This window comes from Solanum lycopersicum, chromosome 11, assembly GCF_036512215.1.
Source record: "Solanum lycopersicum chromosome 11, SLM_r2.1".
NCBI classification, from domain to species: domain Eukaryota; kingdom Viridiplantae; phylum Streptophyta; class Magnoliopsida; order Solanales; family Solanaceae; genus Solanum; species Solanum lycopersicum.
Window position 1 is genome coordinate 57,402,267 of NC_090810.1, and position 14,870 is coordinate 57,417,136.

At 31.5% G+C, this 14,870-nt stretch overlaps 2 protein-coding genes across 2 annotated transcripts; both read left to right on the forward strand.

Annotated features, from left to right (window-relative positions):
- Positions 1-795: 795 nt before the first annotated feature.
- On the forward strand, positions 796-2,983 carry XTH6 (xyloglucan endotransglucosylase-hydrolase XTH6). The gene is made up of 4 exons (NM_001246890.2): positions 796-1,064; positions 1,504-1,607; positions 1,693-1,910; positions 2,600-2,983. The coding sequence occupies exons 1-4, from the start codon at positions 863-865 to the stop codon at positions 2,964-2,966; spliced, it is 891 nt and encodes a 296-aa protein (NP_001233819.2). The 5' UTR covers positions 796-862; the 3' UTR covers positions 2,967-2,983.
- A 5,566-nt stretch (positions 2,984-8,549) lies between these two features.
- LOC101259402 (uncharacterized) lies at positions 8,550-14,857 on the forward strand. Its single transcript, XM_004250924.5, has 11 exons — positions 8,550-9,011; positions 10,655-10,735; positions 10,849-10,944; positions 11,037-11,120; positions 11,258-11,327; positions 11,467-11,549; positions 12,976-13,055; positions 13,279-13,377; positions 13,482-13,581; positions 14,316-14,405; positions 14,539-14,857. Exons 1-11 carry the CDS (start codon positions 8,766-8,768, stop codon positions 14,575-14,577), a joined length of 1,068 nt encoding a protein of 355 aa, XP_004250972.1. The 5' UTR covers positions 8,550-8,765; the 3' UTR covers positions 14,578-14,857.
- Positions 14,858-14,870: the final 13 nt, after the last annotated feature.

The following is a 14,870-nucleotide window of genomic DNA, read 5'->3' on the forward strand; positions in this document are numbered from 1 at the left end:
ACGAGCTAAGAATTAGGTATCAATTTGTAACAAATATGTATTACTCCAAAATAGTTATATATAAATTTAAAATATTTTTCATCGTATCGAACAATAAGCGTGTAAAAAGGAATGAAGAAATTAAAAAAGAAATGGAAAAATAAGAATGCCACATTATGGCATTTTCCTTCCATCTTCTTGTTTTGTTAGCTTCCCATAACTAGTAGAAATCCCAACCAACTAAATTTGTTTTTACAAGGGAATATTAAAAATAAAACTTTAAAAATTTGGAGAAAAACTATATAGATATCTCAAAATATGTAATATAAACATTTGTTTTGACGCAATTAATTCGTAATCGATTTCACTAACGTGAATAAGTAATCACTTATAAGTTAAAAACAATAGTTACTAATCAAAAAAAATATATATATAGTGAAAATTAAACTCACACTTATTCCATAAGAAATTAAATCTTCACTAAATTACTAGATGTTATAAGCTTTAGTATTTTATTGACATATATATGATTTTATTCAATTCAAAATAATAGTAAGATTTGTGTACGATTTATACTCTTCAGACACTAATCTGTTGAAGCTACATTAAGTATATTGTTATTCTAGCGTCTTGATTTAATACATATTATATTTATATTCATAAAAAAAAAACTTTTTTTTTATATTTGTCATTTTGTGTAACTCCCATCAACCATTCTTATCAATTCAATTTCTTTTAGTAGTAGGACCCTTTTATAATCTCCTTATATACCCCTCTCTATATGTTCATCTCCCTTCAATTCTACAACAAAGTGTACTAACACTCACTCAACACCAAAGTACCATTAAAACAACTTTTTGGATTTTATATCCAAACAATTATTATGGAATTCCTTCTTTATTTACTTTTATTTTTCTTACTCAATTCAAGATTAATCAATTCTCAAGGTCCCCCTTCACCTGGCTACTATCCTAGTTCTAGGGCACAATCTATAGGATTTAACCAAGGTTTTAGAAACCTTTGGGGTCCTCAACATCAATCATTGGACCAAAGTACCTTAACTATATGGCTTGATAAAAATTCAGGTCTCACTTCTTCTCTTTCTTTTTTTATTTTTTTAGAAGTACGTTTAACGTCCCTCAAAATCGATAGATATGCTCTAAGACATTACTATCATGGCTACTATCAACCCGAGCCCTATGTAGTTGCTTGCTTAGAATTCTCGAAGGAATTAATGTGTATACATTGATGTTATATTGTTATCAGTTGTGATAATAACATATAATTATGATATCAATTAAAGGTGGAGTGAGAATTTTTATTCTAAAATATAAATTTGTAGCTTTCTCTCTTACTCCGTCTTTATTATCAATTAATGCTATTATAGATACTTTTTTATTTATTTATGTAATTGTGATGTTTGTATCAATTTGCATAGTCGTATCACATTGGTTACATTTTTTCACTTTTCTTTATTACACATTTGTTTTTCTTTTTTAATTTATTCTATGTATTTGAATGCAGGAGGAAGTGGTTTTAAATCTCTAAAGAATTATCGTTCCGGTTATTTTGGGAGTAGTATTAAGCTACAACCTGGTTTTACTGCTGGAATTATTACTTCTTTTTATGTGAGTATTTAATTTAATTTGATTTATTATTACAAAAAAAAACATTTTTAGTTTTATTGATATATTATTAATATTTATTTTGTAGCTTTCAAATAATCAAGATTATCCGGGGAACCATGATGAAATTGATATTGAATTTCTTGGAACAACACCAAACAAGCCATATACTTTACAAACAAATGTGTATATAAGAGGAAGTGGAGATGGAAATATTATTGGAAGAGAAATGAAATTTCATCTTTGGTTTGATCCAACAAAAGATTATCACAATTATGCAATCCTTTGGGACCCCAATGAGATCATGTTAGTATATTTTTTAAAAAAACTTCTTTTTTTTTTTTGCTTATGGTCTATTTTTTTTAGTCTTTTTCATAAATAGTTTAGTGTTAAAAAAATATGTTCAAAAGTAGAAATTTTTTAACGTACAGATACGTTGATAGTGTTACGAATTTCAAACTTAAGCAGTAAAACAATTTAAAATATTTTAATAATTATTGAAATTCATGACAGCGTTATACGAAATTCAAATTTGTAAAAAAAAACTACATAACAATGTTTTAGATTTTAAATTCTAACAATTAATTGAATTTGTTTTTATTGATCGATTAGAAATGTGAAAATAACATGTCCAAAATATGAGTGTAAAAGCTATTTTAGTTCTACAGAAGATCACTCACTTTTTTATATTATATGTTAATACCAATATAGAAATTTGTGATTAATTCATAAGTGATTTTGACGGTGTAAAAATTTGTATATTTAATTCTAAATATAAATTTTAAAAATGTCACAACCATGGGGTCATGATATAATTATGCTATTTTTGTCAAAAAGCATTATTTTTCATAAATGTAACCAATATGACCCCATGTCCAAAAACAACAATAACAACTACTCTACTACTACTTTTTGTTTTTTGTTTTTTTTTTTCCTCTTGTGTGTCTTTGCTATTATTATTATTATTATTTATTTATTTGAATATGACTTTGTAGATTTTTTGTCGATGATGTCCCTATTAGAAGATACCCTAAAAAAAATGATGCAACATTTCCACAAAGACCTATGTATGTCTATGGTTCAATTTGGGATGCATCATCTTGGGCAACGGAGGAAGGACGAATTAAAGCGGATTATCGATACCAACCTTTTATCGGAAAATATAGTAATAATTTCAAGGTTGAAGGTTGCGCGGCCTACGAGAGTCCCTCTTGTCGTCGAGCGCCTTCTAGCTCTCCTTCGGGGGGTGGAGGGTTGAGTCGACAACAGATAGAGGCTATGTTGTGGGTGCATAGGAACTATAAGGTGTACGATTATTGTAGGGATCCTAGGAGGGACCATACTCACACACCTGAGTGTTAGTGTGTGAACGATCGTAAAATAAAAAAAATATTAAATTGTATCGAATTTATCGTTTGAATATAAGGGGGAAAAAAAGTAGCCTTGAGATGGTCCCATTTGCCATTAATTGTTGCAAAAAGTTGTTGAAGCGTCCAAGGTGTTCCTTTTTTTTTTTGATTGAAATTTATATAAATGTATTAAAAATGTTTGATTTAAGTTTCATGGGAGAAAAAAAAGAGTCAAGAATATTGAAGAATTATAGAAGATATATCTTGCCCTATTTTCTCATGAATTGCTTTTAATTGTAATTTTTATTTGATCAAAGTGTGTATTTGTTTCTTTATTTGTGATTGTTGAAGAAAAAAATATATATATATTATATTAGCCAAAAGAAAATCTCTTGAGTGAGTTCATCTTTTTCATTTTTCTATATATTTTGTTCGTCCTATTTTAACTGTCGTTTTAGCTTTTTTCATGTTTATTAAAAAAAAATACAAAATGTAGTTACAAAGTTATTTCCATTCATTAGTTACTTTTTTAAAATTGAGCAATATTAATAAGAACTATCTCTCTAATATCAAAAAATGTACTTGAAAATAATCAACTTTAATCGTAAATTTATAAAGTAACGATCAAAATGAAACTGAAGATGAGCTTTATTATAAGAAGTGAAAGCTGAAAACTTTGTGCAAATTTTGTCTTGAGAGATGTCTTACTTATTCCATCCTCATAAACTCTAAAATTCCAAGATAATGTCTTGACTAATTTTACATTTTAAATTTGCCTTTTTTTCTGTTCAAATTAAAGTAGACTTTAGAATAATGCATGCAATTATGCTAGGTGAGATGGGATCAGTGTTTTAAAAGGCGGGGGCATGAGGTGAGACATTTTATACAGTGTATGGCGAGACGTAAGTCTCGAGACATGGGGCGTAAGTCGCATGGTTGTACGGAGTGTAGTCTCATGTATATTAAAATTTATAGTTTTATTACTAATAAAATAAACAAAAGTAGATTTTTGATTTTTATTTGACATAAATATTAACAATCAATAATAAAGAAAAAAGTATTATAATTATTATTTGAGAAATATCATTAAACCAATAATAAAAATATGATTTAAAGAAATTTGATCCGGACATACGTTTTTACGCTTAGAACTTACGTTTTATGTTTAGGGCTTACTATACTTCAAATTTTAGAACTTATGCTTTATGAATCTACGTTTTTAATTTATATCCCAGAACTATTCTGATACGCCCCGCCTCAGACTCGCCCTAGAGCTCGCTCGAAAAACATTTTTTAAAACATTGGATGGGATGTTGCATTTAGTATATGTTGTTTACTAGTGATAAAGATGATATTAGCAACGTGTAACCACACAAATTGTGAAAATGAAATCCATAACCAAAAATTGTGGATAGTATATTATTGTTGCTAGTGTTGGTATATGAAGAGACCGTCATTCTTGAAAAGGACTATTTTTTAAAACTTTTATTCACACAAATCAAAAGTGTACACTTTGATGAATAAGGTATGTTTTGGGCCCAAATATATATATATATGGACTTGACAAAGCCCATCATTTTCTTATGCTTAGTGTGTGTAAGTGTACCATATTTGTACTTTTTGTTACTTTGAGGGCATGATTGTTTTAATCATGTAAACTTATTAAAAAGACATCTCGATGTATAGAATATATGTTTACGTAAGATTTGGAGAAGGGTGGCACCCTAACGGGTAGCCGTTGCGAGATATACAGTCTACTTTAATGCAAACATAAGTGATTGCTCACGCAAGTCAAATATGTGAATTATTGATTACACAGATTTAAAATTGTGAAGAATGGATTTAGTTAAAGTTAATCATTACTTAATGATATTGAAGATATAAAATTCATAAATAGCTACTTATTCAACCTTTGCAATTGAAACTTAGTCATTAATGCAGAGCTTATAATTTCACATCTGAAACTTCACGAATGCCGTGAAATTTTACCTATAGACTTTAAAACTTCCATTACAATGACTATTGTATATATAAGAAAATATGTATTGTTATTTTTACAATTTTTTCATGCAAAGAAGTTGGTATATTTCTTTTTAAAAAAAAGAGAGAGAGAGAAGAGATAATTTAAGAATTTCTAATATTTAACGTTATTTTCCTATTAATTAAGCTTATATGTGCTAGTTAAACATAAATGAAGCTAATTAGCATCTACTAAACATAAAAATGTAGCTAATTTGCTCCTACTATACATAAAATAGAAGCTAATTTGCACATTCTAAATATTATGCTAATTCACGCATATTAAATAAAAATAATTAGAGAGAGGTATTGAAAATATTCCTGAACTTGTTTTATTAGTTTCAACTTTCATAACTAAATTATTGACAGCCTTAAGAACACTCTTTTACTTGACTAACTAAACTTAGATACACTCTCGATTACCCCAATCTGCCACAGGACATTCAAGAAATTTCAAACTCTTGTAGGAGCATAAGCTTTCAATAAAAGATCGAGATAAGTGTTGAAAACACTCCTAAACTTGAAAATTTAGGAGTGTATTTCACTCATGTTGCAAGATCGGAGTTGTATTTAAGTTCAATTAGATAAATAAATTGATATTTTTAAGGCTACCAATAATTTAAAAATAAAACGAATAATTCACACCTAGTTTAAATATGTTTTCAATACTTCTCTCACACAATTATTAAAAATTAGAAGCACAATAAAATTATTAAGTAATATTTTGCGAATATTTTTTATAGGTTTATAATAATTAATAATACTTCCAATTAAAAAATGAAACGTGGATCATAATTAAAAGAGTGAAAAGATGTGTTCTTTTCAAATTACACTGCAAAATGCCAATATTAGTACAATAAGCATAAATTATAAAATTATCCATTACATTCAATCTTTTCATTAGTATTTTTTTCCTCATTTTTTCTTTCCACTGTCAATCATATATTATTATATTAATTGAAAAGAACAAAAATCCATCAATTATTTGACAAAAAAAAAAAGAAGAAGGAAATTAAATATAATACTAGTAAATTTCTTTTTTGGATGTCCACCTTCTCGTATTATTTGATTTGATATGTGCGGAGCATGAAGAAGGGCTTCCTCGAATATTATTTATGTAAAATTTATAAATAGGACGTATTCTTTACTTGTAATTTTTTCATTAGTATAAAACTCAAAATTTCTAGTTAACACTAAAGAAATTTCGTACATTTCATACCATCATTAACTAGTTTTGTCACATAATTATAAAGAAGAAAAGCTTTCCAAGTTTCAGTAGAGTAACAATATTTATAGTTTAATCATGTGATACTGTAACACCTAATCACTCAACAATAAAATCTATTTGTACTCAATATTTATATCTAACTTAATAAATAACATAGGTTAACTTACTCTTTATTTTTTCAAACCATATAAAGTCGACTTTAGAATAATGCATACAATTATGCTAGGTGAGATGGGATGTTGCATTTAGGGTATTTTTGCTAGTGATAAAAGATGATAGAGCAAGGTGCAACCACACAAATTGTGGAATTGACAATTTTGAAAATGAAATCCATAACCAAAAATTGTGAATAGTATAATATTGTTACTAGTGTTGGTATATGAAGAGACCATCATTCTTGAAAAGGACTACTTTTTAAAACTTTAATTCACACAAATTAAAAGTGTATGCTTTGATGAATAAGGTAAGTTTTGGGCCAAATATATATATATATATATATGGACTTGACAAAGCCCATCACTTTCATATGATAATGCTTAGTGTAAGTGTACCATATATAGTATTTTTGTTACTTTGAGGGCGATGATTGTTTTATGAGCAACTTTCACGAATAGCAAATATAAAATTTATAGTTCTACATTATAATAAAGTTTGTATAATTGCGCTCTATAGCAAACATGAATATGTATAATTCACTATACACATACAAAGAAATCAATTGTATAATTCACTATACATATACAAAAGAAAACAAATGTATACAAATCAATTGTACAATTTGTGTATGCATAAAACGAGAAAGAGAGAAAGACAAAAGAAAATTGGGTAAAGGAATATTTGTATTGTATAATTTTAAGTTTATAGAACGAAAATATATGTATTTGCAAGTGTACATAAATTTTCTCTCACTTTATACAAACAGGAACGGAATTTATACATTTCGTTTCTGTTTGTATTAGCGATAGAGGCAAGGGTGGCGAGGGAGATCTGGGAGAGGGGTGAGCGAGATCTGGGAGAGGGGAGAGAGAGGAACGAAAATATATGTATATATGCACACTGATGTTTGTACAAAAGTGAGAGAGAGCGGCGAGTGAGAGTTTAAGGGAGACCGACGACTGGCAAACAATTTGTTACATGATACAATTAAATTATACTGTGGTTATAGCATTTAATTTAATTTATTAGTTTGACATTATGTACAATTTATCCTTATTTTAATCAAGTAAATTTAGGAACCGTCTGCGATATGGTATCATGATACCATAATTTGAAATTATGAGATGAAATTGATATCTTGTTTGGATATGCGATATAAAATTTTTGTGCTATATATTTTCTTATAAACATAAGAATCTCATCATAAAATTATTAAAATAGTCTCAGTTGTTTTTTCAATCATACCAAATAAACAAAAATTTATAAAATAGCATAATAAATTATTATGTACAAGCTATTTATCCTCTACTTAAGTAACTATTTCATTGAACTTTAATTCAATAAAAAAATATTGAACATAAACTGTAGTATACTAGTCTTTAATATAAATATATAATCCTCTCATATAGTACGAACAATTTTCTTATGTTGAACTTGTATTTCTCGATCATGTGACCGAGAAGATGAACTAACATTGTTACTTTGAGTTGTATTGACCACAAAAGGTAGAAGTAATAAATTAGGTGTTGGAGTAAATGAAGAGAACAAATTTATTACTCAACAATCGGTTGGTGTGAGCTAAATGACTACATGTTGGTGAGAATATTAAATTTTATATCGATAAGAATAATAAATTTAAAAAATTTATGATATTATATTGTGATTGTAAATTTTATTTACATATGATATAAATGGTTCGTAAATATGATTGTGAGGTTGTTTTAACAAAATATAAACTTATGAGTCAATTTTTGTACAAAAAAAATATCTCAAATCATGAAATGCAATTTATATATCATAGTCATTAAAAAAAATGGAATCACATCTCATGATATAGAATCAGCGTAAAATTGCATGTCCAAACGCAAATTCTATCTCACATATGATATCGCAAAACCGAACCCCTACTTATTAAAATAACAGCTCAGTAAATAAAAAATTTCACGGTCAAGTAAGATTTGGGGACGAATCACTCCCTAACAAGTGGCAAGTACAATAACATACTATATTAATTAATGCAAACATAAGTAACTACTTATACAATTTAAATATGTGATAAATCACACAAATTTAAAATAGTAAACGACGGATTTAAAGCTAATCCTTTTTTGCAATATCTTTTTTTTTGTAAAAAATAATTTATGCAACGTTAATTTTCATTTATAAAGCCATCACTAATAGCTACATTTTTTCAACTTTTGCAATTGAAAATTTGCAAGAGTTTTAAATTTTATTTAAAAACATTATTTTCCCATTAATTAAGCTAATATGTGCTTATACTAAACATAAAACGAAGCTAATTAGAGAGAGTAACAAGAGAAGCCGCCGTTTAGCTTCACTACAAAACCTTCTTCCATTTTGCTCTTCTCCATTAGCTCCGCCGCCGACATCCTCTGCACTACACTTTCTATGGGGAGAAAACGGAACTTGAGCGAAGATGGTGGCGGGGAAGACGAAGAAGAGAGGCCGATGAAAGAGAGAAGGGTGAAAGAGAAGCAGGAGGGAAGAGAAAGTATGCGGCCTTCAATGATTAAGAACAAGGAGAAAAGAGCAGCTGTACATGCTAAGTTGAAGCAGCAGAAGAAGGTTGAGAAGAGGAAGAAGGTTAAAGCTCGTGAAGCTGCTGAGAAAAAAGCACTTGAGCTAGGGGAGGAGGTAAAGCGTCTACTGAAATTTACAATTTTTACGGATTTGGGGTTTAGGGTTGATTTTGTGAATTGACATAATGGGGTTGTTTATTTGTGGGAATTGATTGATGGGTCGATGTGTTTTTTGTTCAAATTTAAAAAATATCTGGTTCTTAGGGTGTAGTGTTTTGATTCTTGATTGTGAGGTTGGGCATTGTGGGATTGTTTCTTAATGCTACTTAATTAATGGTTAGATGATGTTTTGGATTGTTTAACAAATAACAACAACATATGGTTGTATTTAATTACCAGTAGCAAATCATTGCAATTCAAGCTGCCAACACAGCATGCTTGGTTCTTAGATGGATCACACAGTGTACTAGAGCTCTAACATGTCTCTATTGCTCAGTACTTATAGCTAAGTAAAACTTTTCTAATGCTAGGTTGGGATCTAACAATAGTTATGTAGGCTAACTCTTTGGCCATACTTTCGACATGTCTACTCTTATTCACAAATACTCTATTGTTCCTTTTAATATACAGCCCATACACACATTTGGCCAAAATATTTTTTAAAGATTTGAGCTTGCTGCGAATTCCCTTTCCCATGTTGAATACTCCCTTGTAGAGAATGGGCCCAATCTGAAAATGGAAAGGCGTGCTGCTGGATCCACATAAGCAATTTGTTCCACAGGTATATGGAGAATGGGCGTTGCACAAATAAGTGCTCAATAGATTCTTCCTTACTCTGGCAAAATACACATATTTTAGGTACATCCAGACCCCATTTAGTTAGTCTATCTGTTGTTGCCAACTTCCTATGCAGCATGAGCCACATAATAAAGCACGCTTTAGGTCTGGCTCCATTTTGAACACAAGGCATTTCCATCCTATTCTGGGTTGGTCCACTACAGAAATAAGTATATTTTGTCTGATCAAGCTCCCCTTCCTGTTATCTCTTTGTTGCATTTGATCAACTATATTTGTCCGCCCGTAATCTTTCTGGTCATCCAGCTCGCTTGACTATGGGGAGTCCATGGAGTCTGGGAAGGTGATGCAGCCCTACTCCTATCTTACCTTCAGAACGTAAGTTTAAGTATGTGGAGCAAATACAGTAGCAAAGAAACCATGTTGAAAACAATTAAGAAGAGAACAAGTAGCGACAACAAATAACACGATAACTGATGCAAACGGGAACTAAACAAATGCTTTACTGCCTATCAATTAAAAACCAAACCGCAGAGCAAAAAGTTAAAAATCTTACCTGTTAAGCAACTCAGTCATTTGGCCCATAAAGTATTCATGATACTAAAGAGTCTCCCCATAACATTGCTCATGCATATCCCATGGAGAATGGTACAAACCCAGTTCCAGACTATCATGGGAATTAATTAATGGGTGGATGTTGTTTTTTGCCGTCACGTCTAAAATTTGAAAATATTTGGTTCTTAGGGTGTAATGTTTTGATTATTGATTATGCAGTTGAACATTTTGGGATTGTTTGTTAAGGGTATTTAGTTAATGGGTGAATGATATTTTTGTGAACTGGCTGCCTAAATTTCCAATATCCAGTTCTTAGGGTTTAAGGTTTTTGATTGTTGATTGTCTGATTGAGCATTTTAGTTCCTTTTTCCAAACTGCTTAACGGGTCGATGCTCTTTTTGTGAACAGCCTCCAGCGAAGATGGTACCCCGTACGATTGAGAATACAAGGGAATCAGATGAGACTGTCTGTTTACCTGATGATGAAGAGGTTTTCGATTATTCTTGTTTGATTCTTCAAGTTAATAGTGAAATATATGTAGTTTTATCACTGGAGGTTTGGCCATTAAATATTCTGGTGTTCCTCCTGATTTGTGTTTGAAGCTATTTGCTGGCAACGATGTTGATGAGTTTAGTGCAGTTCTGAAGAACGAGCGTAGTCCAAAAATATTGATTACAACATCCCGTTATAACTCTACAGTAAGCTTGTATAATTTGTGCTTCCCTATTGCTTTGATTATTGTTGACTTTGAATTTAATTCCACAAATAATTTCGTTATTCCATTCTTCAGAGAGGACCAGCATTTATTTCCGATCTTATTTCTGTGATTCCTAATGCTCATTACTATAAACGAGGAACATATGACCTGAAAAAGGTTCTTTCTTGCCTTCTCTTTTCTCATTCCTTTTATGTTTCTTGGTGATATGAATGAATGCCCTCATATTATTCAAATTCAAGGAGTTTTTCCATTGTACTAGTTCGAAATGTTCATTGCTTTTCTAACTTTTGCAGATCGTCCAATATGCAAATGAGAAGGAATTTACTTCTGTTATTGTAGTCCACACCAATCGCCGTGAGCCAGGTCATATTCTTGAACACATAGCTTTTTTTGATTCCTCTAAAAATAGCTATGGATTGTGTTCTTGCATTCATTCACCTTTCCAGTTTCTTTGTTGGTCTGAATTGCCAGCTTGATCATTTTTTTCATTTTCTTTCTTTAGATGCTCTTCTTGTCATTGGTTTACCTGATGGACCTACTGCTCATTTCAAGCTCTCAAAGCTCATGCTACGGAAGGATATCAAGGTTCGATAGTTCTCCTTCTAAATAGATCTTTCTCCCCCACCTTCACTGAAAAAATGCAGGGAAAGAAAAGGAACGTAGTAAGGGAACTTACAACTTATGCTGTTGTCTAATTGCTTCTGGTTGATGCATTTTACACTAAACATTACAGTTTTATTAATTCCTGCAAAAAGAATCAAATGAGAATGAGCTTGTCTTGAAGTCAGCTGAGTTGTATGAATTAAATCAACAGTCGAAGTTATTTGGTTCTCTTAGAAATTACTAATGTTTTCAAATAGATGATGTTGTGTCTGACTTTTTTGTGGAAATTTCATCCTATTGCATTGCCTCGTGCCATATTAACAATTAGTTTGGTTTTCCTCTACATTTTTTGTGAGTGATTTGCACGTATGTCATGCTGTCTTTGTACTATGATAATCAATCAGGTATCAAGAAGTTGTATTATGCAGGACAAGATTAAGTGCTACTCCCTACATTTCAAATTAATTGAAAATCAGTGAAATGTTGATGTGTTCCAACAAGGGAGTGAAGGTTAGGCTGCTAAAATTGAGATGTGAATGCTAAGATGGATGTACCGACATACGAGATTATATAAGATAAAAAATGATCACATTCGCCACAAAGTGCAAACAGCACACATTGAGGATACGATGAAAGAAAATCGTTTTGAGATGATTTGGTCATGTGCTGCGTTGACACCAGATACACCACAGTAAGTGAAGGTGATAAAATAGAAGAGATGGACCTAAACTTAAACGGAAGAAAGTTGTCTACAAAGACCTATGGTATCTTGAAATGAATGCTGAATTTGTGAAAGATATAACACAACAGTAGAGAAATATTTATATAGGTGAATATAAATTAATTGAGAATATATATTCTTTCCTTGGGGCCAACGCTTAGGACCATCTGCAGCCTTTGAACCTCGAGGATAATGGACTAAAATATGACCTCAACTAATAGCTTTCATGACTTGGTTCAAGTGACGAAGGTTGAGTGACTTGTGAGTTGTGACTTAGGTCAGAAGTTCAAGTCGCACGCCAATTCTAACCAAGCCTGGTACTTAAGTGGAGAAGGATGGAAAAACATACTTTAGTGTCAGCGGAATCACTAGGACATGCTCATTTTATTTTTTTGATACTAGACATGCTCATTTTAGCAAAAGTGAAAAAGTCTGTCTGGGATTATTTTTAAAAGGAGTCCACTTGAGAAGGTGAAAGCTGTGCGTTCTCTTCTTGGAGAGAGAAGCCTAATTTATTGCAAGTTAACCACCATTCAGAAAATTCCTTTTTCATAATGGTTCTAATGCTAATGCTGCTGTGTGTATCTATGTATAACTCAGCATAAGATGTTGTAAGTTAAAGCAATCAATCAATGAGGTTAATATGAATAGTAGATATTCAAGTAACGACTCCTTTTTTGCTTGCAGAATCATGGAAAGCCAACTAGTCACAAGCCTGAGCTGGTTTTGACCAACTTCACAACACGTTTGGGTCATCGAGTTGGGAGGTAGAGCCACTATGATTTTGCTGGATTACTGTAATTCTTGTAATTATTTCCAGCGACCAAGTATCTGAGACATTTTATACATTAATAAAAGTTGACACCATTTACTGATGGAGAGATAGAAATAAGATGAAAATCTATCTTTAACTTATAGCTCCTCTTTGAGAAACTTATGTTACAAGTGATTATCTAAGATAATAAATGTCTGCTGATTTTGTTCATGCAGGATGATACAGTCACTTTTTCCACAAGATCCCGAATTTCGTGGACGTCGAGTTGTGACCTTCCACAACCAGCGTGATTTCATATTTTTTCGCCATCATCGGTATGCCCTCATTAAACCTTGTGTTTTCCGCTTCTGTTTCTAAATTTGAATAGTAGGACTCTTACTAACATGTTCTGCTGATGTACTTGTTCGCTTTTGTGAAGCTACATTTTTGAAACCAAAGAGAGCAAACAGAAAGAATCAAAAGGTAAAAAAAGCAAGGATGAGAAGAACCCACAAGAAAGGACAATTGCCCGTCTGCAGGTTTGTGGTTCTGATTCTACTGCATTGATTTTAGGAATACAGGGTTATTTTCAAGATATTTAAGAGTCTTTTCAAACCCTTGAATGAAGCGGGTTGCGTCTTATGGGGTTGTTGCTAGTTAAGGGAGGATAACTCTTTGATGTTGGATTGGAAAGGAAGGAACAAAACTATTTTCATGTAATACTGAATTTCTGCTGTTGTTAGACAAGCCTAGTTGTCTATCTGGAACCTCTGAGAAAAATTCAGCTCTAAATGAAAAAACTTAATGGGAGTGGAAAACAACACAGCTCAAAGAAATTTGCATGGGCACAAAATTGTTCACCTTTTGCATTAGTATGTCTACTCATAGCTTGTGCAGCTAAAGACCTATACACAGCCTATTAAAGCTTTGATCCAACAAGAAGGATTTCTAGTTGCTGAATCGAAGTGAAACAGATACAATTAACTTGGAACCACAATTGAATATCCGTGAAACAGCTTTGCAATTAGCTACCAGTAGAATCCCAAGACAAAATCTCATGTTTTTTCTTTCCATTTGGGGTGAGGGTGTGAACTAATTTCATCTCTTATTTTGTCTTCGTTTTGTCCTTCCTATCTACGAGAGCTGTCATTATATTTGTCCCTAGTAATCAATCAGTTACATTTTGGATGAATGAAAATAGTTTCGATGGTGCCCATAGCTGTTGTTTTTTTGTGCATGCCAGCTTGACTTTTTGGTGTTTTCCGACTTACAGGAGTGTGGGCCTCGATTTACTCTCAAATTAATCAGTCTCCAGCATGGTACTTTTGATACTAAGGGTGGGGAATATGAATGGGTTCACAAGGTAATTCATGTGAAAAAAAGATGTCGTTTGTATATACTTTTCAACTGAGCTTATGCTTTTCCATACTTTAAATGGATTCTGAACTTGTTTGTCATTGGTGATAAATTCTCTGATCCATCCTGTTTTGTTTCAGCCGGAGATGGATACAAGTCGACGGAGATTTTTCCTGTGATAATGTTGGATGTTTCTGCTGCTGGGATTTCAAGGTCTTTGTACCCAAACCATGTTAAAGAAGAATACCAACTATCTGAGGCTGAAGTTCACTATAAAAGTTTTGATCTTTTCTAATTAACTGCTTTTTTTGTAATGGACTATCTCTTATAGTAATCTATTAAAGTAGAAAGATGGGTTTTAGTCTTTGTTCTCAACTTCATAAAAGTTGTATGTGTAACCTTTAGTAACAAGATGATTAATTACTTAATTTAAGGTTGCTGATGTAAGAGCTATCGGAATCAATCTCTCTAC